The sequence below is a fragment of the Sus scrofa genome, chromosome 9 (genome assembly GCF_000003025.6).
Source record: "Sus scrofa isolate TJ Tabasco breed Duroc chromosome 9, Sscrofa11.1, whole genome shotgun sequence".
Taxonomy (NCBI): domain Eukaryota; kingdom Metazoa; phylum Chordata; class Mammalia; order Artiodactyla; family Suidae; genus Sus; species Sus scrofa.
Genome location: NC_010451.4, coordinates 2577785 through 2602323, shown reverse-complemented (window position 1 = coordinate 2602323; position 24539 = coordinate 2577785). Strand labels below are relative to the sequence as shown.

Below are 24539 nucleotides of genomic sequence, written 5' to 3'. Positions count from 1 at the left end.
CCAGGAGTTTGATGGTGTCTTGTCTTCTATTTAAGTCTTTCAGCCATTTAGAGTTTATTTTGTGCATGGTGTGAGGGTGTGTTCTAGTTTCATTGCTTTGCATGCAGCTGTCCAGGTTTCCCAGCAATGCTGCTGAAAAGACTGTCCTTTTCCCATTTTATGTTCTTGCTCCTTTGTCAAACATTAGCTGACCATAGGTGTCGGGTTTATTTCTGGGTTCTCTCTTCTGTTCCATGGGTCTATATGTTGTTTTGGTACCAGTACCACACTGTCTTGATGACTGTGGCTTTGTCATATTGCCTGAAGTCTGGGAGATTATGCCTCCTGCTTGGTTTTTGTTCCTCAGAATTGCTTTGGCAATTCTGGGTCTTTTGTGGTTCCATATAAATTTTTGGATTGTTTGTTGTAGTTCTGTGAAAAATGTCATGGGTAATTTGATAGGGATGCATTGAATCTGTAGATTGCTTTGGGTAGTATGGCCATTTTTACAATATTCTTCCAACCCAGGAACATGGAATATCTTTCCATTTCTTTACATCTTCTTTAATTTCCTTGATGAATGTTTTATAGTTCTCAGCATATAAGTCCTTTACCTCCTTGGTCAGGTATATTCCCAGGTATTTGTTTTTAAAAGGTATTTTTATATTCCTTTTCTAATATTTCATTGTTAGTATACGGAAATGAGACTGATTTCTGAATGTTAATCTTATATCCTGCTACTTTGCTGAATTTGTGATCAGTTCAAGTAATTTTTGGGTTGAGTCCTTAGGGTTTTCTATGTATATTATCATGTCATCTGCCTACAGTGACAGTTTTACCTCTTCTCCTCCTATTTGGATGCCTTTTATTTCTTTTGTTTGTCTGACTGCTGTGGCCAGGACTTCCAGTACTACATTGAATAACAGTGGTGAGAGTGGACATCCTTGTCTTGTTCCAGATTTTAGTGGGAAGGCTTTCAGCTTTTCTCCATTGAGTATTATATTTGCTGTGGCTTTGTCATAAATGGCTTTGATTATGTTAAGGGATGCTCCCTCTATACCCACTTTGGTAGAGTTTTGATCGTGAAGGGATGTTGGACTTTGTCAGATGCTTTTCCTGCATCTATGGAGAGGATCATGTGGCTTTTGACTTTCTTTTGTTAACGTGGTGTATGATGTTGATTGATTTGTGTATGTTGAACCTTCCTTGTGAACCTGGGATGAGTCCCACCTGGTTGTGGTGTATGATCTTTTTGATATGTTGTTGGATTCGGATGTCTAGATTTTGTTGAGAATTTTTGTGTCTATATTCATCAAAGATATTGGCCTGTAGTTTTCTTTTTTGGTGGTATCTTGTCTGGTTTTGGAATTAGGGTGATGGTGGCGTCATAGAATGTCTTTGGGAGCGTTCCCTCTTCAACTTTTTGGAAAAGTTTAAGGAGAATGGGTATAAGTTCCTTTTTATGTTTGGTAGAATTCACCTGTGAAGCCATCTGGTCTGGACTTTTATTTGTAGGGAGTGTTTTTATGACATATTCAATTTCATTTCTAGTGATCAGTCTGTTCAGTTGTCTCTTTCTTCTTGATTCAGTTTTGGCAGGCTCTAAGTCTCTAGAAAGTTGTCCATTTCTTCTAGGTTATCAAATTTGTTGGCATACAATTGTTGATAGTATTCTCATGGTTTTTTGTATTTCTGCAGTATCCGTTGTGAGTTCTCCTTTTTCATTTCTTATTTTGTTTATTTGGGTTTTTTCTCTCCTCTTCTTGGTGAGTCTAGCCAGAGGTTTGTCAATTTTGTTTACCTTTTCAAGGCACCAGCTCTTGGTTTGATTGATTTCTTTAGTTGTTTTTTTAATCTCTATTTTATTGATTTCCTATTTGATCTTTATAGGAAATAACTTTTGCACACAGATTTGTGGCCAGCTTGTAATATGTACTTAGAAGCAGATGCACTGTGTGTCTGTTTTAATCTGTTGAGTGCCAAGAAGTGAGTTGAATTTTAACCCCTATAATTCAATCAGATAGGTATTGTTATATTCATTTGACAGTGGAGAAAATAATTTGTTAATAATTGCTCAGGTCATATTTTTGCCTTTTTTCAGTGTCTCAGGTACCTGAATACCAGCTTTGGGTCTGAAGCCCTTGGAACTTTTCTCACTGGACATATATAGCGCACAGGTGTTTAGCCCAAGCCTGAGAATCATTGGAATCCTCTGGTGAGACAATTTGAACTGCGGTGGGAGTTCTGTCAAGGAAGATGCATCCTCTGACCAAGTTGATGGCCGTCTTGAAACCTCCAAACCTGGCTCCTCATGAAGAGAGTGAGGTCCTGAGAGCAGATGTGTCTTGGCAGCAGGAACCCATCCTGGTGATGGAGACAGATGACTCTGAGGCCTCTCGTCAGAAGTTCAGACATTTCCGGTGTTTGGAAGTATCTGGGCCTTACGAAGCCCTGAGCCAACTCTGGGAGCTCTGCCTTCGTTGGCTGAGACCAGAGATTCATACAAAGAAGCAGATCTGGAGCTCTTGGTGCTGGAGCAGTTCCTGACAGTTCTCCCTGAAGAAGTCAGGACTTGGGTGAATTTACAGCATCCGAAGAACAGCAGAGAAGTGGTGAGCCTCATAGGGGACGTGATTGATCTGCTAAAGGATGAAGGTGAGGATACAGAGAATCGGAGCTAGAACAGGTGATGCTTCCCGTGTGAAAAAAATTATTGATTGACGTATTTGATATACAATGTGATATTAACATATTAACAGGTACGTAGTATAGTGATTCACAATTTTTAAAGGTTTACTCCATTTATAGTTAATATAAAACATGGGGTATGGTAGTTCCTGTTGTGGCTCAGCAGTAATGAACTCGACTAGTATCCGTGAGGATGCCGCTCTGATCCCTGGCCTTGCTCAGTGGGTTAAGGATCCAGTGTTGCCGTGAGCTGTGGCGTCGGTCGCAGACGCAGCTTGGATCTGGTGTGGCTGTGACATAGGCTGTGGTGTAAGCTGGCAGCTGCAGCTCCCTTTTGATTCTTAGCTTGGGAGCTTACATGTGCCGCAGGAATGGCCCTAAAAAAATATGGTATATTGTGCATATATCCTTGTAGCTTAGTCTGTACAAAATAGTTTGTACCTCTTAATCTTCTATGTTGCCCCTCCCCCATTCCCTCTTCCCACTGGTAACCACCGTTTGTTTGCTCGTTTCTTTCTTTTTTTTCTTTTCAGGGCGGCACCTGCAGCATGTGGAAGATCCCTGGCTCGGGGTCGAATCAGAGCTGCAGCTGGTGACCTGCACCACAGCCACAGCAACTCAGGATCTGAGCCACGTTTTCAGCCTACACCCAGCCTGAGGCGATGCTGGATCCTTAACCCACCGAGCAAGGCCAGGGATCGAACCCGAATCCTCATGGATACTAGCTGGGTTCTTAACCTGCTGAGCCACAATAGGCCTGCTATTTCTATTTCGTTACACTCACAAGTACATTGTATTTTTTAGGTTCCACACATAAGCGACAAAATAGAGTGTTTGTCTTTCTCTGACTTATTTCACTTAGCATAGTAACTTTTCCTGAGGTAGAAGGTGTCAGAGGCCAGATCGTGAAGGGCTTTCCTACGTATTAGGAAGGCCGAACCGAGACCTCAGGTCCTAAGGAGGAGGGTGACAGTTTCGTTTTTGTCTTCCCAAAATATCGCGCTCGTTTGGTGTAGAGCTGCAGTCAGCGAGCTATGGCCACAGGGCAGATGATTTTGGAAATAAAGTTTTGTTGAAACAGCCATACCCATTCCTTTACATTCTGTCTGTAGCTGCTTTCACACTGTGACTAGCGTGGATTAGTAACAGCAGCGCCTGTATGTCCGCAGAGCCTAAAGAAAGTATTTCCAATCGAGATCTTTACAGAAAAAGTTATCAACTTCCAGTGTAAAGGACAGCTCCAAGGGCCCTGAAAACAGGGAGAACAGTTAGGAACTATTGTACTGGGTCAGGTGGCAGAGGATGCGGGAGCCTTGGGAGGACAGACGTTTGAACCTAAGGGCTTACTGTTGCGTGTCGGGTGTGGATGGGATAAATGGTCTGGCTTGCGTGAACAGAGCATGAATTACAGATTTTGTTGGAGGAGAGACTCATATATTAATGATGTGGCGTGTTGAGTTCAGAGTCTTTTTGGGACAACCTCAATGAATAATCTAATATATAATGATATGGCTTTAGTGTTCAGAAATGTAGCAGTTTCCTTCGGTGCAGTAACACATTGCCATAAACTTGGTTGTTTAAAACAATACGGATGTATAATTTCACAGGTCTGTGCATCGGTGGGTCTCTCTGGGATAAAATTAAAGAAAAATTGGAAACTTACAGGTATGAACAGAAATGGGAAGAATACAAATCCTTAGGGAGACTCAGTATTTAAGAGCTGGCATAGATCTAACTGCCAATTACAGGAGACACACACACACTCACACACTCATGTGAAACTACACCACGGGCGTGTCTATGCCGTTGGTAGAAGCTGAACTGTGAAGTGACAGGACAGGCCAGCTTCTAAAACAAAACAGTTCTAGGGAAGCAGGGAGTGGGTGTGGAGGAGAGATTTAGAAATTAAAAGCAAAAAATATGTATAATCGATCGTGCAAATGTGTGGCCCTTATAAGACATGAAGCAATTGACTGGATATTTGACCAGGTATTCTTTTTTCATTTTAGAGCCACACCTACAGCACATGGAATTTCTGGGGCCGGGGTCGAATTGGAGCTGTAGCTGCTGGCCACAGCAGCACGGGATCCAATTCACATCTGCGACCTACACCACAGCTCACAGCAACGCCGGGTCCTTAACCCACTCAGTGAGGCCAGAGGTAAAACCCATGTCCTCCTGAATGCTAGTGAGGTTTGTTACCGCTGAGCCACAGCGGAATTCCTCTGCTAGGTATTATTACTTAGAGGCAGTGATGATATTGGTGGGGTTATGTTTTGTCTTTATCTAAAAAATAATTAAAATGGTGTGCTGAGCAAAACAAGAAAACTCAGGTTCCAGCAGGCGAGAAAGGCGTGATCCAGCAAGTCAGAGAACCAGGAAAGATTGGTTTCTTGAGCTAAGAAGTATGAAATCTTCAAGAAAGGTGTGTTCAACAGTGTTGCAACGTGTAAAGGTCCCGTTAAGATGAGCATTGAAAATAACATTGAAATTATTGGTTAGGTCACTGGTCCAACATGGGTCACCCTGGGCTAAAATTCAAGGCCACAGGAGGACTGCGGGCTTCGTGATCTCTTGCCCCATCGTCAAGGCTGGTGGCGGGAGCCAGGTCCCTTTCACGCTGCCGTCTCACAGCCGTTCCATTCTCCTGGCACTGTGTGTGCACCAACACACACACACACTCACACCCCCCCCCCATTCCTCACCCCCCTCCTCCCCCTCCTCCTAGCTGGGAAGAGCTCTCTGCTTCTCGGGGCTCCGGGTGCTTTCTTCGCTCCGGGTTCTCCGAGATTGCCGAGTCCCTTTGCCTTGTATCCAAGGACCGCTCCGGGGGCCGTTACTCCGCTTGTCGCGTGAGTCAGAAACAGCAAGTATGAGGTGGGCTTGCGATAATGATTATTAGCCACTCTCGGAGTGTAGGTGGGAAGGAAATGAGAGGTTGTGGGGTTATTCAAGACTGGGGCCGGCGTTTGGTTTCTTTTCCTGCACGGTGCCTCCCTGAAGAACCCACCTAAAGGCCTTGCCCTCTCTTACCACCTCACAGCTCTCAGGGCTGGAGCCACCACCTTTCGTCAAATAACATTTCGTGAAAAACCGTAGTGGCCACTGCCACCTGCGACAGCAAATAAACAGTTGGGACAAACAGACTGAGCAAGTAGGTTGGGCGGTAGGTGGGTGCTTTGGGAGGAGGGGATTTGAAGAGCTCGCACGTATCCCGAGAGATTCGGGAGGGCAAGTGGCTGTTCAGAAAGAGCCGAGAGTGTCCTGACTCTCCCCTCGGACTGGCCTTCGGCCTCTGCTCAAGCGGGAAGCGAAGACTGAAGTGAGGTGCACACTGGCTGAGTGTCGACGGCCTACTCTGATGCAGACGGCCCATCCGCAAAGGCTAGGAAGTGCTTTCCGTTTCTGTGCTTCTGGTTTCAAGCATTAGAGGAAATCTCTGGGGAATTGGTAGCTAACCGCCAAGCTAAGGAAACAGACCTAAGTGGACAAACACAACAAAGACTCTAGATTTATACATTCAAAAAGAATGTTGAAAGGATCAACAACAGATAACAAGTTTAGCTACGAGGACCAAGAAAAAACAGAAGATGAAAATTATAAAATTAGGAATAAATGTTATTACCACCTTGCATAAATCAAGAGAATGCTATGAACAATTCTATGCCAACAAATTAGATAATTTGGGTGAAATAGAAAAATCCCAAAAGCTCCCAAGACTGACTCTGAACTCATCTATAGCAACTCAAGAGATTGAATCAGCCCTTTTTAAAATTTTAACAAAGTAAACACAGAAACAAAATGGCTTCACTGGGAACTTATTCTGTGATGGGAGTTTTAACCTGATGGCAGAGACACAGATGTCACAAGAAAAGGAAACTCGTGAACCAAACTTAGCAGCATATTAAGAGGATTATACACCAAGACCCTGTGGGGTTTATCCCAGGACTACAAGGATGGTTCAAATATGAAAGTCAACATTATACACCATACGGATTACATGAGGATAAAAATCACGTGATCATTGATGCCCCAAAAAAGCATTCGTGCCCTTTCATGATAAAAATGCTCCACAAACTAGAAATTCAAAGGGAATTTGTTCAACCTAAAAAAGGGTGTCTGAAAAATCTCAAGCAAACTTCATGCTTAATGGCGAAAGGCTGAAGGCTTTGTCTTCAGGATTAGGAACCAGACAAGGATGCCACTGGCACTGCTTCTGTTCAGCATTATACTGGAGCTTCTAGGTAGTGCAGCTAGACAAAAAGATATTAAAGACATCCCGCTTGTGAGGGAGGAAGTAAAACTCTGTACTGGCAGATGACCTGGTCTTTTTGTTTTTTATCTTAAGGTTTTTATTTTTTCTATTGTAGTTGGTTTACAATGCTCTGTCGATCTCTGCTGTACAGCACAGTGACCCAGTCGTACATACATATATATTCTTTTTCTCACATTATCCGTAATGTTCCATCACAAGTGACTAGATACAGTTCCCTGTGCTACACAGCAGGATCTCATTGCTTGTCCACTCCAAATGCACTAGTTTACATCTACCAACCCCCAAATCCCAGTCTCTCCCACCCCCTCCCCCTCCTCCTTGGCAACCACAAAAGTCTGTTCTCTAAGTCAGTGGGTTTGTTTCTTTTCTGTAGATAGGTTCATTTGTGCCATATGTTAGATTCCAGATATAAGTGATATCATATGGTATTTGTCTTTCTCTTTGTGGCTTAAATAGTGTGAGCCTGCTCTTATGTATAGAACATTCTAAAGACTCCAATAAAAAGCTGTTAGACCTGATAAACAAATTTAACAAAGTTTCAAGGTATCAAATCAACATACAAAAACCAGTTGTATTCTAAATTGAAATTAAGAAAATTTTATTTACCATGACATAATTAAAAGTAGTTACGTATAAATTTAACCAAGGCGGTACAAGATTTGTCCACTGAAAGCTACAAAACACTGTTGGAAGACCTAAATAAGTGAAAAGACATCCCATATTCATAGATTGGAGGACCTGATATTGTTAAGAAAATACTCCTCAAAGCAGATGCAACTCATGTCAAAATTCCAGCTACCTTTTTTACAGATAAAGACAAGCTGATCCTAAAGTCCACATGCAATTCAAAGGACTTCAAATAACCAAAAGAGCCTCATGAAGAAGAACAAAGTTTGAGAATGCTCACTTCACAATTTCAGAACTTACTCAAAGCCACCTTAATCAAATCCACGTGGTACTAGAATAGGATAGACATACAGATCAGTGGAATAGAACCGAGAGTGGAGAAATGAACTCAACACATCTGTGGGCGATTGGCTTTCAGCAAGGGTGCCAAGACCATTAAGTGGGAAAATAGTTCTTCAGCAGTTGGTGCTAGAACAACTTGATACAGGCAAAATGCTGAAGTAAAACTTCATACCATATACAAAAATTAATTCAGAATGGATCAACCAAACAAAATATGAGAGTTAAAACTATAAAATTCTTAGAGGAGAACAGATAACTCTATGACTTTGAATTAGATAATTGATGCTTAGGTATGGCTCCAGAAATATAAGCAACAAAAGAAAAATTAGTTTTCATCAAAACTAAAAGCTGTTGTGCTTCAAAGGATGTCATCAAGAAAGTGAAGAGGAAATCTGCAGAATGAGAAAATGTTTGAAAATTGTATCTGATATAAGCTTGTATTGGAAAAATATAAAGAGCTCTTAGAACTCAACGACAAAAAGACAAGCAACGTGATTTTTTGAAAGGCTGCACCATGGCATATGGAACTTCCTGGGCCAGGGATTGAAGCTGAGCTGCAGCTGCAATCTACGCTACGTCTGCCACGACACTGGATCCTTAACCCACTGCGCCAGGCCCAACATTGAACCCATGTCTCCACAGTGACCTGAGCTGCTGCAGTTGCATTCTTAACCTACTGTGCCACAGTGGGGACGCCTGACATTTTTTTAATGGGTGAAGGATTTGAATAGCTACTTCTCCTGAGACAATATCTAAATGGCCAACGAGCATAGGAATAATTGGTCATAATTAGTTATGGAATTTAATATCAAACTTAATAATGGGGTAACAATTGACATCCACTAGGATGGCTATGCTAATTTTATTTTAAAAAATAGTTTTATTAAAGTGTACTTGATTTACAGTGTTTCTTCAGTTTCTCTTGTACAGCACAGTGACCCAATCACACACAGTTCCCTGTGCTGTAGACCAGGGCCCCACTGCCCATCCAATCCAAATATAACGGTTGGCATCCAAAAACCCCCCAAATGCCCATCCATCCCACTTCCTCTCCCTTACCCCGGGAACCCCAAGTCTGCTTTCCTTGGCCATGATCTGTTTATCTTTTGTAGGTAGGCTCGTCTGCACCATATTCTAGATTCTGCAGATAAGGGCTATCTTAAAAAATGGTATTTCTGGCTTCTCTTAGTAAAAGGTGGAAGATTTATGTGATTTGAAGAGAAACCAGAGTATGACTGACTTCACTTAGTATGAGAATCTCTAGTTCCATTCCTGTTGCTACAAATGGCGTTATTTTGTTCTTTTGCATAGCTGAGTAGTATTCCATTGTATATATGTCCTACATCTTAATCCTTTCATCTGTTGGTGGACATTTAGGTTGTTTCCATGTCTTGGCTCTTGTGAATAGTGCTGCTGTGAACATAGGAGTGCATGTATGTGTTTCAGTGAAAGTTTTATCTGGATAGATGCGCAGGAGTGAGACTGCTGGATCATATGGTAGTTCTATATTTAGTTTTCTGAGGTACTCCACGCTGTTTTCCATAGTAGCATAGTGGTTATAGCAATTTACATTCCCATCAACAGTGAAGGAGGGTTCCCTTTTCTCCACACCTCTCCAGCATTCGTTACTTGTTGACTTGTTAGTGGTGGCATTTTGACTGGTGTGAAGTGGTACCTCATTCTAGTTTTCATTTGCATTTCTCTAATAATCAGTGATGGTGAGCATTGTTTCATGTGCCTTTTGGCCGTCCATATGTCTTCTTTGGAAAAATGTCTGTTTAGGTCTTCTGCCCGTTTTTCAGTTGGATCATTTGGGTTTTTTTGAGTTGTATTATACTAATTAAAAAAATAATAATAATAACACGCATTGGCGAGAACATAGAGAAATTGGAACGGAACCTTCACCCGGGAATGTAAAGTGGCAGTGCCCCTGTGGAGGAAAGTTCGCTGGTGCCTCACAAAGTTCAGCACAGCGTTGCCATGTATGCGAGAGGATCAAAGACATGTTTACACAGAAGCTTGTACATAAATGTTCACAGCAGCATTATTCTTACGAGCACCCCAAAATGGAAGAAAGGCCAAGAGTTTGTCAACTGATGATTGGGTAGACAAATTTATATTCACACAATGGAATATTATTCAGCCATTAAAAGGAACAAAGTGCAGACACATGCTGTAATTTAAAGAAGGCAAAAAAGTCACATACCGTGTGACTGAATTTGTGTGAAATACCCAGAAAAGGCAAGTGCGAGGAGGTGGCATGTGAAGGAAGGGAAGGGAAGTGACTCCTTAGCGGATAAGGGGTCACCTTGGCCGTACGAAGATGTTCTGGAGTTGGGTGACGGTGACGGTCGTCCCGCGTTGCGAATATACTGGAAACTGGGAATTACATACTTTCAGAGCATTAGTATGGTGAGTTTTATGTGAGATCTACCTCAGCTTTTTAAAAAGATAAGGGAAAGATTATTGGGTGAAGCTAAGATTGGATGTTACGTGTAAAGAGTCCATGTTCAAAGAAATTTGAAGTCTGAGAAGAATAAAGCTGGAAGTGATCTGCCACGAAATCTAAGCTGCATAGAAAAGAAAGTGACTTCGCAAGAGGGACGATAGCCTGGGAGAAAATTAAAGGCCAGTGTACTATTGAGAAACCTTGAAAAAAATGGGAGAGTATACAAAGGGCAAAAGAGCGAAAATGGAAAGGCCGGGAAAGTGTAGTTGGGGATTGATCTATTCAAGTTTGTTCTCAGAGCAGAACCGCTCTGAGTGGTTAAGGACCCACCTCTGAGCGCGGGAAGTAGCTTGATTGCTGACGAGTAGTACATATGAGGTTGTCAAGGTGTTCAGGCTGGGTTGTTGATGATGCCTTTATTGAAATAACCTGTCGTAATCAGGCTTGGGGTGGAAAGCAGTGTGTGAGCGAGGTAAGTTTTTATAAACCTAGTACAGTTACTTGTTTAAGGTGGGTCATTCACGCAGATACAGGCTCTCGGGGCGGGGGGCGGCATTTGTGTGCCTGACACGTGGGAGGTACTCAGCACGTATAGGCTGAAGAAACGAATTTGCAGTAGCTCAGTATATCACAGCTTTAATAGGGTCATAGCTAAGTGGCATGAGCTTCTAAGAAGAAACTTTTAGAAAAGTCTTCATGAGGCTGGGAATGGAGAAGCCTGAGTATATCAGGACCACAGAAGAGGAGGGTGAGAAGAGGTGGCTTTTGGTGACAGCCCAAATCCATTTTAGATTAAAAGGAGAGGGAGTATTTCATAAAGAGCTTGAGAGTGTGTATGAGTTTTTCTTGAATGCCGTGAGTGTCTCAGAGGACGCAGTTGCAAAGATTCCTCCTGAGGACATGGAGTTCCTGCCGTGGCTCCGAGGAAACGAACCCCGCTAGCATCCATGAGGTCGGATCCCTGGCCTCACTCCGTGGGTTAAGGATCTGGTGCTGCTGTGGCTGTAGTGTAGACCAGCAGCTGTCCCTCCAGTTCAACCCCTAGCCCGGGAACCTCCATATGCTGCAGGTGCGCTCTCCCCCCATTAAAAAAACAAAACAAAACAAAAAAAACGGGGGAAAAAAGTAAGAGAAGGAAACCACGTGCAGTGAGAACAATGAAAGGGGCCGGCTGATTTGAAGGCTTTTGCGTCTTTTCCAGGTACCTTGTCTACCTCCAGAAATGACAAGAGTAGGAAAGGGTGTGGTGGCGACTGCCCTGAGGGTCGTGGGACAGAGCAAACGGGTTTCACAAAGTGTTAGCAGCCTGAACAAAGTTAACAGACTCTCATCTTGTGACGATATTCACATAGCGTCTTGCTCAGGAATGTGGATTTTTTTCCCCAGATTCTGCTTCAGTTTACGAAACCGTGTCATGGGTACCTCCTGCATAGTTTCTGTCTTGTCTTATCTCCCCCGAATCAGTGAAAACGTCTTCACAGAGAGCGCGGGTCCGTGGTCTGGCAGTGGCGGGCCGGTGGTGTCGTGAGGGGCTTGGAGGAGCCTGAGGAGGTGGGCTTGGGGGACGTCTCACCAAAGGGCTGGGAGGAGCGTGGTCTGCTCTCAGGTTCCCACGTCCTGAAAGAGACGGTCGTGCAGGGTGACCGCCCAGGCCCGGGTGTGGTGTGCGGAGAACACCGCAGAGAGAGGAGCCATCCCAGTGTCTTTGCGGAAGGGCTTGCTCGGGTGACACAGAATTTAGCCTGTGGTGACTTAATCTTTTGAAGAGATGAAAGTGGTTTTTTCAGATGTGCTCTAGGCACAGATGAGGCCCTCAGTACCGCGCTGGCCCTCTTCTCTCTGATCTGGTGGTTCTCGCCCCCGGTAGGATATCAGAACCACTTTTAGAGCCTTTTGAAAACAGACGAGCTGGGCCCCAGCCCTGGCGATGCTGCTTGCTGGCGGAGCCTGGCCTCGTTCGTTTTTCACGGTTCCCAGGACGGTTCCTGTGCGTTGCGTGTTACAAGTGCGGCTGTAACCACGGACGCCCCCCCGGGCCCAGCTCTTCTCTCTAAAGTCCTCCTTCCTCCTTCCTCTTAGGGCGAAGCTGCACGGAGCCTGTTCTCCCCCCGAAGGGGAGCATCGCGCAAGAGGCGCTGGAAGCCGACTTGCCAGCAGGCAGAGGCCAGGTGAGCTGCACCCCCACCCTGAACTGACGTATGCTCTGCCGTTTCTTTTCTTCGTCTTTGGCTTTTTGCTCAGTGTAGTTGCATCCAAGGACAGGACTGTTCTCCTACAGGACATTGACCTGCTTCAGTTGGTGATACACTCTCTGGAAACTACTTCATCTTTGTATATTCTCTGTGCGTCTGTTCCCTCGAGACTCTAAACGATAATAGAAGTTATGGAGGGAGGGCCTCCCCGGGGAGTGTTTCGAATGAAAAGCGAAGGGAGCCAGGGCAGAATCCTGAGCAATGTCATTTCATAGGCAGGAGCAGAAGAAACCTCCAAGGAGCGGGAGGGCAGGGACCACAGAGGCGGAGCTGAGCCCGGAGAAGGTGGCGTCACCTTGATCGCAAGGGATGAGCAGATTTCAGGGAGGAATCCTTTAAACGTTCAGAAAATGCGGCCGGAGTCATGTCTGTTCACGTCTGTCATGGAGACACGAGCAGGCCTGGGGGTAGAAGCCCGGATGCAGAGGGTTGAGGAGAGAGAGAGAGCCGTTGTAGACGGCTTATTGTAGACGGCTTCTTCCCGGAGGCGGGCTCTGCCCTGGAGGAAGGATTTGTAGTTTCAGTGGCCCGAAGGCTCCCGCGGGGAAGGGTTAGGACTCCCGCCAGGGAGGTGCCGCAGCCGAGGGGAAGAGGGCCTTGCAGCAAGCTTTTGTGCAGTGCCCGTCGTGCCAGACTCTTTCTGAGGGCTGAGAAATGAAACAAAGGCCTGCCTTTGCGGAGACTGCCTGCTGGTGAGCGTAGATAGGCACGCTCGAGCACAAAGAGAATGGTAGCTTTCGCAGTAATTTCATAGGAAAATAAGAAACCTAATGCAGTCGACACTGATGAGGAGGACGGCGGCTCGGTTGGCAGATCAGGCCGGTGCCACTGGGCTCTGAACCCTGAAGGATGAGGCTTTAGCGGGGGCTGCGCTTCCTGGAGACGCAACCGCCGGGCTAGCCGAGCTCCCGTCCTTACTGCGTTCCCTCAAATCTACCTTAGCATCTTGCTCGAACTCTTCCTGGACCCTTTTGGCATAAACTATCTGTGCTCCGTAGTAGTTGCTGGTCCCACAGTCCTGCCAGCTGTTCTTCCCTCCGCAGTGAAAATGTAAGCGAATCTAAAGCTAGGACGGCCCTTCATGTTCCTTCCGCAGCTTTCGCAGAGGAGCAGGTTGACAAGCCTGCAGTGGAACTTGCTTTTATCACTTAGAACCTCAAACACCGCCTGTCTGTTTCTTGGTGTGTAGTGCTCCGGCACCTCCCTGTTCTTTCCAGATTCACTTCTCTCGTCATATGTTTGGCACCTTGGGTTAAAAAGGAACTTGATGTTCTAGGAACCGGTGGCGTTCAAGGAGGTGGTTGTGGAGTTCAGCGAGGAGGAGTGGGAGCAGCTGGGCCCCGCGGGGAGGACGCTGTGCAGGGACGTGATGCTGGAGACCTACAGGAACCTGAGCTCATTGCGTAAAGGTGGCGTCTGCGTGTTCACCTGGGCCGCCCGGTCTTCACCCTTCATCTGGGTTAAAAGCTGTGGGCCTGCGAAAGTGGTGAAGGGCCTCTGGGTTTGGGTTTGGGTTTCCTAGTGCCTTGTGGGCGTGATGGCGGGTTTTCCTGCCGTGTGGGACTGAAGGCCGTTGGGATGTAGAGCCGGGCACGCACGGGCCCGTGGTGGTCTCCGGCCTTAGCTTTTAGCAGCTCTCGGATGACCACTTTGGGATGGAATTCTCTTCCCTGAAAATGCCTGAAAGGTCTTTGTGGTTTTCTTCCCCTGCGATCAGAGCGTCTTCTCTCCAAGCCAGCTGAGATCTCCGAGTTGCAAAGTCAGACAACAGCCTGCATGATGGAGCCAGAAGTCCCAAGGACAGCTGTTTTGGGTAAGAACCAGGCAGTTCTGAGGCCTCCGTAGGAAGCAGCCGTTCGGAAACACCCAGATACTGTGCAGCCTAAGCTTTGAGTTGAGAGTTGGGAGGTGAACACAGGCAGCTAAACGTTGCAGGAAGAAAGTCGTGTTTTTGCTTCTAGGATTCTTTTTCGTCTGTGGCCAGTCAGGATAGCGGTGTGGGTAGGAGCACAGGCTCCCTGCTGGGTCTGGCCTGGGGCGCCCGCGGGGCTCTTTGCTCCTGGGTGGCACAGGCAGCAGTAGCGCCACCGCCACGTTTCCTCGAGGGCGAAGCGCGCTGGCGCGTGTGGCACACTTAGAGCAGTGCCCGGCACGTGGTGAGGACTCTAGAAACAGGTGCCAGCCAGCCTCACAGGAAATCACAGTCTCTTTTTGAAAGGAAAGAAGCTGCTTTTTCCTGGAGCGATTCGAGTGGTCTCTCCTTCTTCCTTCTCTTACCCTGGACTCCTCCGTGGGCGCCTCAGCCTCCACCTCCCTCAGACTCTCCTTGTTCTCATTCCCCTCTTGTCTGTGGGAGATTACAAGTTGTGTGTTTAATATAAATTCGACTGCGTGAAGAGGAGTGCAACCCACCCTGTCTCCTCCCCGCCCGGAGCAGCGCAGTGGGAACCTGCGGTTTGTGTTCTTTGTGACGGCGTGTCTCCGCGGCTTGTAAATATTTCCTGCTCACAAAATTGGGATCATCAGGAATGTGTCATTGTATGTTCTGCTCTTCTCACCTCATGTGATCTCGTGAGCAAACACCCATTTAACTAAAGCGTCTGTGAAAGGGGTCCTGTCCGTCACATACGTGTATAATCATGTATCTAACCATCCCCCACTCTCGCTGCTGGACATTCAGTTTGTTGCCAATTTTTCAAGCATATCTGGTCTCTTCTCAGGATGTCTTCGTAGAGGAGAAACTTGGGCGTCAAAGGGAGTAACTCTGTTAAGTGCCTCATCTCCTGAGGCGACACTGTCTGCAGAAGGGTTGTACCGCGTCCTGCAGGCAGTGATGAGAGAGTAGTTTCGCTCTGTTACCAGCTTTGCAAACAGCAGGTGTTATGTACCCAAGATCTTTATTAATGTGTCAGGCACTTACTCTTTCCTCCTTTATAAGATAAATCCTCTCCCTGACATCCTTTGGACCCCTGCTTTTTGTTTGTTTGTTTGTTCGTTTTTTGCTTTTTAGGGCATGTGGAGGTTCCCAGGCGAGGGGGAGGATCGGAGCTATATGTAGCTGCCGGCCTTCACCACAGCCACAGCAACGCAGGATCTGAGCCGCATCTGCGACCTACACCCCAGCTCACGGCAATTCCGGGTCCTTAACCCACTGAGCGAGGCCAGGGATCGAACTCACAACCTCATGGTTCCTAGGTGGGTTTGTTTACACTGTGCCACAACGGGAACTCCGTGGACCCCTGCTGTTTTCACCATTTCTGCCTCATCCATCAGCTTTTTAATATTTTCAGGTCATAAATAACTTGTTGAATTTTTTCTCTCAGCCTGCACCCTCTTCTGTCGAGTCTCTCCCCTCTTCACAGCGGGCTTTGCTGGGGGTTTTAAGCGTTGCCGTCCTCGTTTCCTCCCTTTGACTCCTCAGCCGTTCTGGTTAGCTCTCGCCCCAGACCAATCTGAAACACGAAGGACTGGATGGTAGCTCTCTCCGGGGATTCTTCTCACTCCCTGTGTCACTCGGCTTCGCGATGGCCAGTGACCTTGTTGCCCAGCCTGGTTCACAGGACCCTCCGGGTTCCGTAAAACGTGCGAGTTTCCCGCTCCTCTCCCGGACTTGCCCTTCTCCCCCGTCTGTCAAGTTTCAGAGTTTGTCGGACCAGTGTCTGCGCTCGTTTTGTCTTCTTTTCTTGCGCTGTATTTTCCTCCCTAGGTCATCACATCTGCAGAGGAACCTTGAGTTACCACGCATTTGCAGTGGCTTACAAGTTTATATTCGCAGCTCAGGCTTCTTCTCTGAACTGAAAACTTATATGCACAGGACCCTTCTCTTGAATGTCTCAGAGATGCGTTAAGTTCTAAAACCCGAGTCCTTTTCTCCTGTCCAGTCTTCTGTTGTCCCCTGGCTGGATGAGCTGCCGTCCATCCAGTCACACGGACACAGTTTGAGTATATCCCCCTCCATTAAACCTTCTCTCCTTCCCTCTCTCATGCTCGGGGGTTTAACACAGTTGATTTACAGTGTTGTGTCAGTCTCTGCTGAACAGCACAGTGGCCTGGTCATATGTATCCATTCTGACGTTATCCTCCGTCGTGCTCCATCACAAGCGACTAGATACAGTTCCCTGAGCCCTGCAGCAGGACCTCATTGCTTCTCTACTCCAGATACACCAGTTTGCATCTACTAACTAATACTCCTTTTTTATCTTAACTTCCTAAATATCTTTTGAATGTCTCTGATTTCAGAGAGTCAGCAGTGAGTGATGGCTTGAAGCGAGATCTTAATTCTCTGCTCAGGAATTGAGCCTGGGCCGCCTGGATGAGAACCAGGAGTCCTCTAGCCGCTAGACAGCTAGAGGCTGAGAGCAGAATTGCCCCTGTTGAAAGCAGGAATGCTCCAAGGAGGTAAAGACTGAAAACCGGTACAAAGTGTATTGGTATAAACACAGTACCACATGTGGGAGAGAGAACGGTGTGTTTACCAAAGGCAGAAGCAAAGCATAATACGCACCCAAAGGGGTGAGGGTGCAGGCGGCCCCCCAGTGAGAAGCCACCAGAGAGCTGACTGAATTCACTTACAGAGGGCAGTTCTTCCGGGTCTTTGACTTCCTTTGGCTGATGAACTTGTTTTATCTTTCACACCTGGCAAGATCTAGGGCCCTCCCCTGATGTGCATGTGCATCTTTTGGCCAAGATGGATTCCAAAGCAGAGCATGGTAGGAAAGTTATCCAGATTTATTACGGCCTGGCACCCCCTCCCTTTCTGACCCAGAGGGGTCTCTCTGCGCATGTGTAGTTGGGGTCTCCCTGACCTCGAGGATGGGGAGGACGTGACCTCTTTGTTCTGCCCCAGCAGGGCGCAGCCCCTCCTCTGATCCTGTCATCACCATTGTTTAACAAGTTCACAGGAGACAAGCGCCAGTTATTGGCCTTGTGCCTGTTGTTATTTCTGTCTTGTAGTGTAGACAGGTGGCTGGTTGTAAATGCATATCCTAGAGTCCACCTGTCTCCTGCCTCAGGAAGTATGAACAAGAGGTTAGTTGTGCCTGACTCCTGCCTCAGGAAATGTAAATGAAAGATTAGTTGCAAGTGTCTACCCTGAAGCCCATCTGCCTCCTGCCTCGTCTCCACTTCTCTCCACCTGCAGCATCACTGCCCTCGTCCACGTACCATCACCTCTCACCTGAAGCATCAGCGTAGCCTTTTCACTTGCCTTCGCTTGTCTTAGTAAAAGAGCTCGGCTTGCCTCTCGGCTTGTCTCTTTCCCCTCATCTTGGCTGTTTGAGCCACATGGCATCCTAGAGACCAGATGTTGTCGCGGAACCCTCTCGGGTCTCTGCTGATTTCGGGTTTGCTGACTTCACAGTACACTGGTCCCTGCCTCCCTTTCCCCCTCGTCTCACAGTTCATCCTCTTTGCCCTGGAACCACACGGGTCTCCTCTCTGTCAGCCGATGTCACATAGGTATGAGCATCTGCTTTGTCCTGTGTGCTGACAGTTGTTGGGGTTCAGCAGAGAAGAGACACTTCCGTGGGGAGTGTGTGCACACTGCTCCTTAAGCCTCTTCTGCTGTTCTGCCTCCTTGACTCCTATTCCTTCAGACTCCGATGGGCCCACTTCTCCTCGGGGAAGCGTCTCCCTTCTAGGCTCCTGTTTTCTGCTGTGTACCAGTACCGCGTGCTTCCTCTCACCGTCTGTTGCAGATGTATTTTACAAGTATCCGTGTGCCCCTTGGTCCACATGAGGCTTTATGTTCCCTGCGGGTGCGGAGCGCATCTCTCTGCCCTACTTCATATCTCCAGCCTTCGCACATACCTAGGAACCAAAGAAAAAAGTGGGTAGGTGGGTAGGTATTGAATTATGAGAAAAGTAAAAGTTATTTTGTTTTGGTCATTAGTGATTCAGTAAATGGTTGTTTTATGGCCTTTATTCAAACTTTAGAAGTTTTTAATATATTAGGAGCTTATGTTGGAGTTCCCATTGTGGCTCAGTGGGTTAAGGACCCAACGTTGTCTCTGTGAGGATGTGGTTTGATCCCTGGCCTTGCTGAGCGGGTGAAGGATCTGGTGTTGTGGCGAGCTGCGGTGTAGGTTGCAGATGTGGCTCAGACCTGGTGAGGCTGTGGCGGTAGTGTAGATCTGCAGCTGCAGCTCCAATTCAGCTCCTAGCCTGGGAACCTCCATACGCCACAGGTGGGGCCATAAGGTGGGGGAGGGAGTGGGACGGACGGGGACTTTGGGGTTAGTAGATGCAAACTCTTGCATTTGGAGTGGCTCAGCAATGAGGTCCTGCTGTATGGCACAGGGAACCATATCGAGTCACTTGTGATGGACCATGGTAATGTGAGAAAAAGAATGTGTGTGTGTGTGTATATATGTATACACACAGACACACATACCATGCTGTATAGTAGAAATTGACAGAGCACTGTAAATCAACTATAATGGAAAAAATAAAAATATTAAAAAAACTTTTTAAAAAGAAAAAAAATTATGTTATCAAATATCTTCCCTCATTGTGTTATATCTGTTAATTTTATGTATAAGAATTTTTCCCTCCCCAAACTAAGAAACATATTTTTTCATTATACTCTAACTTCATTTACCTCAGACTTTTTTTTTAAGTGTTGTGGCATATGGAGGTTCTCAGGCTAAGGGTCAGATTGGAGCTGCAGCTACCGGCCTACACCACAGCCACAGTAATGCCAGATCTGAGCTACATCTGCGACCTACACGACAGCTCATGGAAATGCTGGATCCTTAACCACTGAGCGAGGCCAGGGATCGAACCCATGACATCATGGATGCTAGTTGGGTTGTTTCCACTGAGCCATGATGGGAACTCTGATTTATGTCACACCTTAATCAACCTAGAATTTACTTCACTACGTGCAATTTATTTTCCCAAAGAGTTAATGAATTTTGGTGAATTAAAGATTGAAGGCCACAAGGTCTTTGTCACTCCCTCCATGAGGTGTAGACGTTGCTTCCGCTCCCCTGGAATCTGAGCTGGCACCAGAACGTTTAATCAGCGAGACGTAGCAGCGAGCACACTGTGCTCATCTGTGACAGGCCTGCAGCCTCTACTTCTTTCTCTCAGGTTAGCAACTGTCAGTTCCACTCCCCTGACAGCGCTGCACTTAGGAGAAGCCTGGCCTAGCCACGTGGAGTGTGTACACACGCACAGAGACGTAAACACACACACATGCGCAGTTTTCAGGCTCAGCAAATGATTCCGTATACCCTAGATTTAAAAGCCAATGATCCAAGTTTATTAGAGATACTATAAAGCAAGTTTGGATAGAGAACATAAAGCCAAATTTTGGAGAGCTTAATTTATGAGTTGAAATCTATAGATTTCATCTGTCAGGACACATAAGCCACTGGAGTGATTTGAAGTTGGGGGAAAATTTTAGGCCAAAGAAAGGCGGAGGTGGTTTGGCCATGGGCTGGTCTGGAGGGATGTAGGCCGAGATTCCGTCATTAGGATTATAAGGCTGAGGTTTAAAGTGTTTATTTTTGTCTTAAGTTAGAGACAGGAACAAAATCTTACAGATAAAGCAATTTTTGAGTTTGGAGTTAGTGGTCAGAAATAAGCCAGTGATTTGAAATCTAATTAGAGCAAAAAGAGAACAAATCATGGGTTAATATCACATGTAAAGATAAACAGTGGTGTTACCACTAAAATCAACAGATAAGAATGCCTATTACCGTAACTATTTAATATTTACAGGAAAGATTTAATAGAAGAAAAATAAATGAAACATCAGAAATTTAATTAATAAAAAAGAGGAAAAGCTATTTGTGTATGATAGCTTTCTACTTAGAAATCCAGGCGACTCAGTATCAAAATTATTGTATCTGTTAAGAGTTTTGTAAGGTGGCCAGATATAAAATAAAAATATTAGTAGTTTTTCTACACATGAGAACTAAGTGACTCGAAAAGAACAAAATCCGTGACAGAGATTTTAAAAATAGGAGTAAGGAAGTTGAATGAAAAATTAGTTGAAAATATGAAGAAAACAAAGATTCACGTAGGGAAATACAACTAAGGATTTTGCTGTTCAATAAACACTTTTAGAACAATTGCGGTTTTGGTCATCTATTACTTTTAACAGATTACCCTAAAACTTAGTGACTTAAAACGGTAATTTTACTAATTTACAATTTTGTGAGTTGATGTAGGAATTCTTACATTCCCTATGATGTTGGCTGAGGATGCAGAGTTCCAGGGACTTGACTGGGATGGAGTGGCCAGATGCCTCATCCCAGCTCGAAGTCGGTGCTGGTGGTCACTGGGAACTTAGTTGGTCCTGTGGACCAGAACACCTATTTGTGGCCCTCCTGAGGCAAGGACTTCTCACAGCAGGGCAGCCAGGCTCTGAGAGGGAATGTCCTGAGTGGAATTGGAAGCTGTCAGTCTTGTAAAGGCTAGGCCCAGCAGTAGCCTAGTATTGCTTTTGCTGCATTCTCTTGGCTAAGTAGTCACAGGGCCCAGATTCAAGGGGAAGAAAAGTAAGCTCCACTTCTGAATGGAGAGTGTGTCAGAAGATGCCCTGCCATGTTGCTGTGCTCTAGTCTGTCCTCTGGCAAGAAGGTAACTTCATTTTCTCCCTTCTAAATACGTATACTCTCTCCTGAGACCTTATCTCATTATGGCATCCAGCTTGAAGTCTAGGGACTCATCATCCAAATTAAATCCAGGTTTGGACGAGGTTCCTCTCTCTGAGAAGACCTTTGAGGTAAGGGGACAAGTTTTCTGCCCCAGCAGGTCCAGGGTGCACTCATGAGAGACAGGAGAACCACAACTGATATTCTCATTATATTCCTCGACTCCACCCTAGGAGATTCTGATTTAATAGTCTATTTTCCAGCGCGGGTATTGTACAGACAATTGATGGTTTCTCCTAGAATTTAGACTAAAGAAGGTTGACTTGATATATACTTGACAAAGTTGCACAGTGGAAGCTGCTTTGAGGTAAAAGTCATTTCATACAATTCTAGAACCTAAAGACAGATTAGATATGAGAGGTAAAGAATAATGGTTATTCAGATTCTCTTCATGAACTCTGGTGTAAATGTTAGAAGAACAGTGACCCATTAAACAAAAATGAGACACTGAGGGAAATTCTTTCCACATGGAAGGCAACAGTCTCTCATCTGTTTAGTTGGAAGAGAGAGTAGGGATAGTCGGGTGAGAATGTCCTAAAAACCCTGAAGCTTCAAAGCTGAGGACCTAATTTAGCTACCATTACAGTGTGGAACAGAAGTTCATTAGACATACCTGAAGTTACAAGGAAAAAGAGAAGTCAGTTAAATTTAAATTTTAAAAATTGCTATGGAGTTCCCTTTGTGGATTAGCAGTTAATGAACCTGACTAGTATCCGTGAGGATGCGGGATTGATCCCTGGCCTTGCTCAGTGGGTTAAGAATCTAGCATTACCATGAGCTGTAGTGTAGGTCACAGACGAGGCTGGGATCCTGAGTTATTACGGCTGTGGTGTAGGCTGGCAGCTGTAGCTCCGATTTGGCCCCTTGGCTTGGGAACTTCCATATGTTGTAGGTGCAGCCCTAAAAAGCAAAGCGCAAAAAAAAAAAAAAAAATTGCTAGAGGGAGTTCCTGCTCTGGCACAGTGAGTTAAGAATCTGATTGTGGTGGCTTGGGTTGCTAGGGAGGTGAGGGTTCAATCCCTGGCCCAGAACAGTGGGTTAAAGGATCTGGTGGTGAACAGCTGCCACATAAGTTGCAGCCGCAGCTCTGATTCAGTCCCTGGCCCGGGATCTTCCATATGCCACAGGTGTGGTAGTTAAAAAAATGCTGGAATGTACAGTATACTGTCTATACTTATACAGAAGCTAAGTGAGAAAGCAATTTTGAGAAAGGAAGTGGGATTTATTAAGTGAAATAGAGGAACTGAAGACAGTTGAAAAGAGAAGAACGTGGTCTTAATCAGAACAGGTAAAATTGTGAGTTCTAGGAAGTAGGTAGAAAAGTGTCTGAACACTTAGAATTAGGAGTGATTTGAGCCCAGAAAAAGGGTAGTTCCTCTGCTATGACATATTATAGTTTTCCTGCCTTTGTTAAAAACAGGGAATATTAGCTGCCATATGGAAAATAGGAGCACTATGATTGCAAGCATGCTTTTAGCTAGTTAAGGTATGGGGATTATAAATTTTGACATGTTCCTAAAGATAGGATTAAATTAGTATTTTAGAAGGGTTTATTGGAACCTTGGGTTAAAAGATACAAGATGCTGGAGAAAGGAAGATTGGGTATAACTTTCACAGACTAGTTAAGAATCCGTGATACCTTGAACTACCGTAAACCACCCCTCCCAGTTAATATGATGGTATTTTAACTAAGCTCTATGTATTCTCCTTAGATTCCTGAATAGCTCTCCTCATATATTATGATCTGGCAGCCTTCCTTTTAACATTTTAATCTCATTTAATCCTGGTTTTCTAACCTGCCTCCCTTTTCCATGCTGTATTTAAAGACCCATAAAATATGCATAAACCTTTATACGGTCTAGCATCCCTTTCTTAATTAAGTGATTTCCCTTCTTCTAGTTCATGGAATTTTAAATTGATTTTTAGATAGAGAAACAATTTCAGAAAATCAAGATTTAGTTCCAAAGCAGAGAATTTCTAGAGAAGAATCACACTGCAGAGTGATTAAGACAAGACCAACCGAAAGCGGGCACCCTTCTTTAGAGGCCTGGAAAAGTGATGATGGGTCATATAGGAACTGGGAACGCTGGACTAGAAATTCGTCACAAGAAGCTCTCATCCCTGAGGTGGTCGGCACTGAGAAAGGAGACTTTGAATATAGTGAAAATAAGGAAAGTTTTGATGTTAACTCCATTATTGATACACAACAGGGAATTCCTATGAAAAAGGATTCCCCAAAGTGTGATCAGCTTAAAACTAACATATTTAATTTAGACTCAGTAGGTGAGCAACAGTCAGAATATAAGGAATGCGGGAATGCCTTGAGTCTGAGTACAGATACTCGACACCCAAAGAGTCATGCCACAGGGAATTCCTATGAGTGTTACCAATGTGGGAAATCCTTCAGCCGCAGTTCATCTCTTGTTCGACATCAGATCATTCACACAGGAGAGAAGCCCTATAAATGCAGTGAATGTGGAAAATTCTTTAATCGACGTACAAACCTTACTAAGCATCAAAAAATTCACACTGAAGCAGAGGCCTACAGAGACAATACACGTGGGAAAGCCTTCTGTAAGCGTGAAGACAGTAGTAAAACTCCGGGACTCCGTTCTGCCGATAATCTCTATGAATGTGTTAATTGTGGAAAATCCTTCACCCGGAGCTCCTCGCTTATTCGACATCAAATGATTCATACAGGAGAGAAACCATTCAAATGTAAGGAGTGCAAGAAAACCTTCACAAGGCGTTCCAACCTTATTAAACACCAAAAACTTCACACTTGAGAGAAGCCCTGTGACAGGAAGGATGTGGGATTACCTTCAGTCAGAGTGAAGAACTCATTCAACGTCCATGAATTTATGCTGCAAGGAATCCTGTGAATATAATAAATGAAATGTTTGTCAGATTATTCTTTAATTGATATGACTGAATTAATATTGGAGGTAAATATGTTTTGGATAGAAATCTGAGAGTTTTTCCAGGTTCCAAACGAGGCCATAAGGGTTTGGAGTTAAACATATCACCATACGAGTGGTTCTCTATCATTATTCCAACAGCTGTCACCATCATCATTCCCTTTTTAAAAATGGAACCTATAGCATACTTAGAGTCTCTTCATCTATTGAGGAAGTAGGTATTAGGGAGGAGCCAAGCAGTATTCTTGGAGTGTTTAATAAAACTCAAAGTTCTAGTCCTCAGAAGAAGGTCACAAGAAACCAGGAGCTCATGAGAATATAGAAGGACACTCCTAAGGACTGACT

The 24539-nt window shown here is 45.1% G+C and overlaps 1 protein-coding gene across 1 annotated transcript; it reads left to right on the top strand.

Annotated features, from left to right (window-relative positions):
- Positions 2207 to 24158, top strand: ZNF215 (zinc finger protein 215). The gene is given in 6 exon segments (XM_005653637.3): positions 2207 to 2494; positions 2497 to 2634; positions 12441 to 12529; positions 13890 to 14022; positions 14331 to 14426; positions 23203 to 24158. Coding segments are annotated over 6 exon segments (1671 nt in total). The 5' UTR covers positions 2207 to 2235.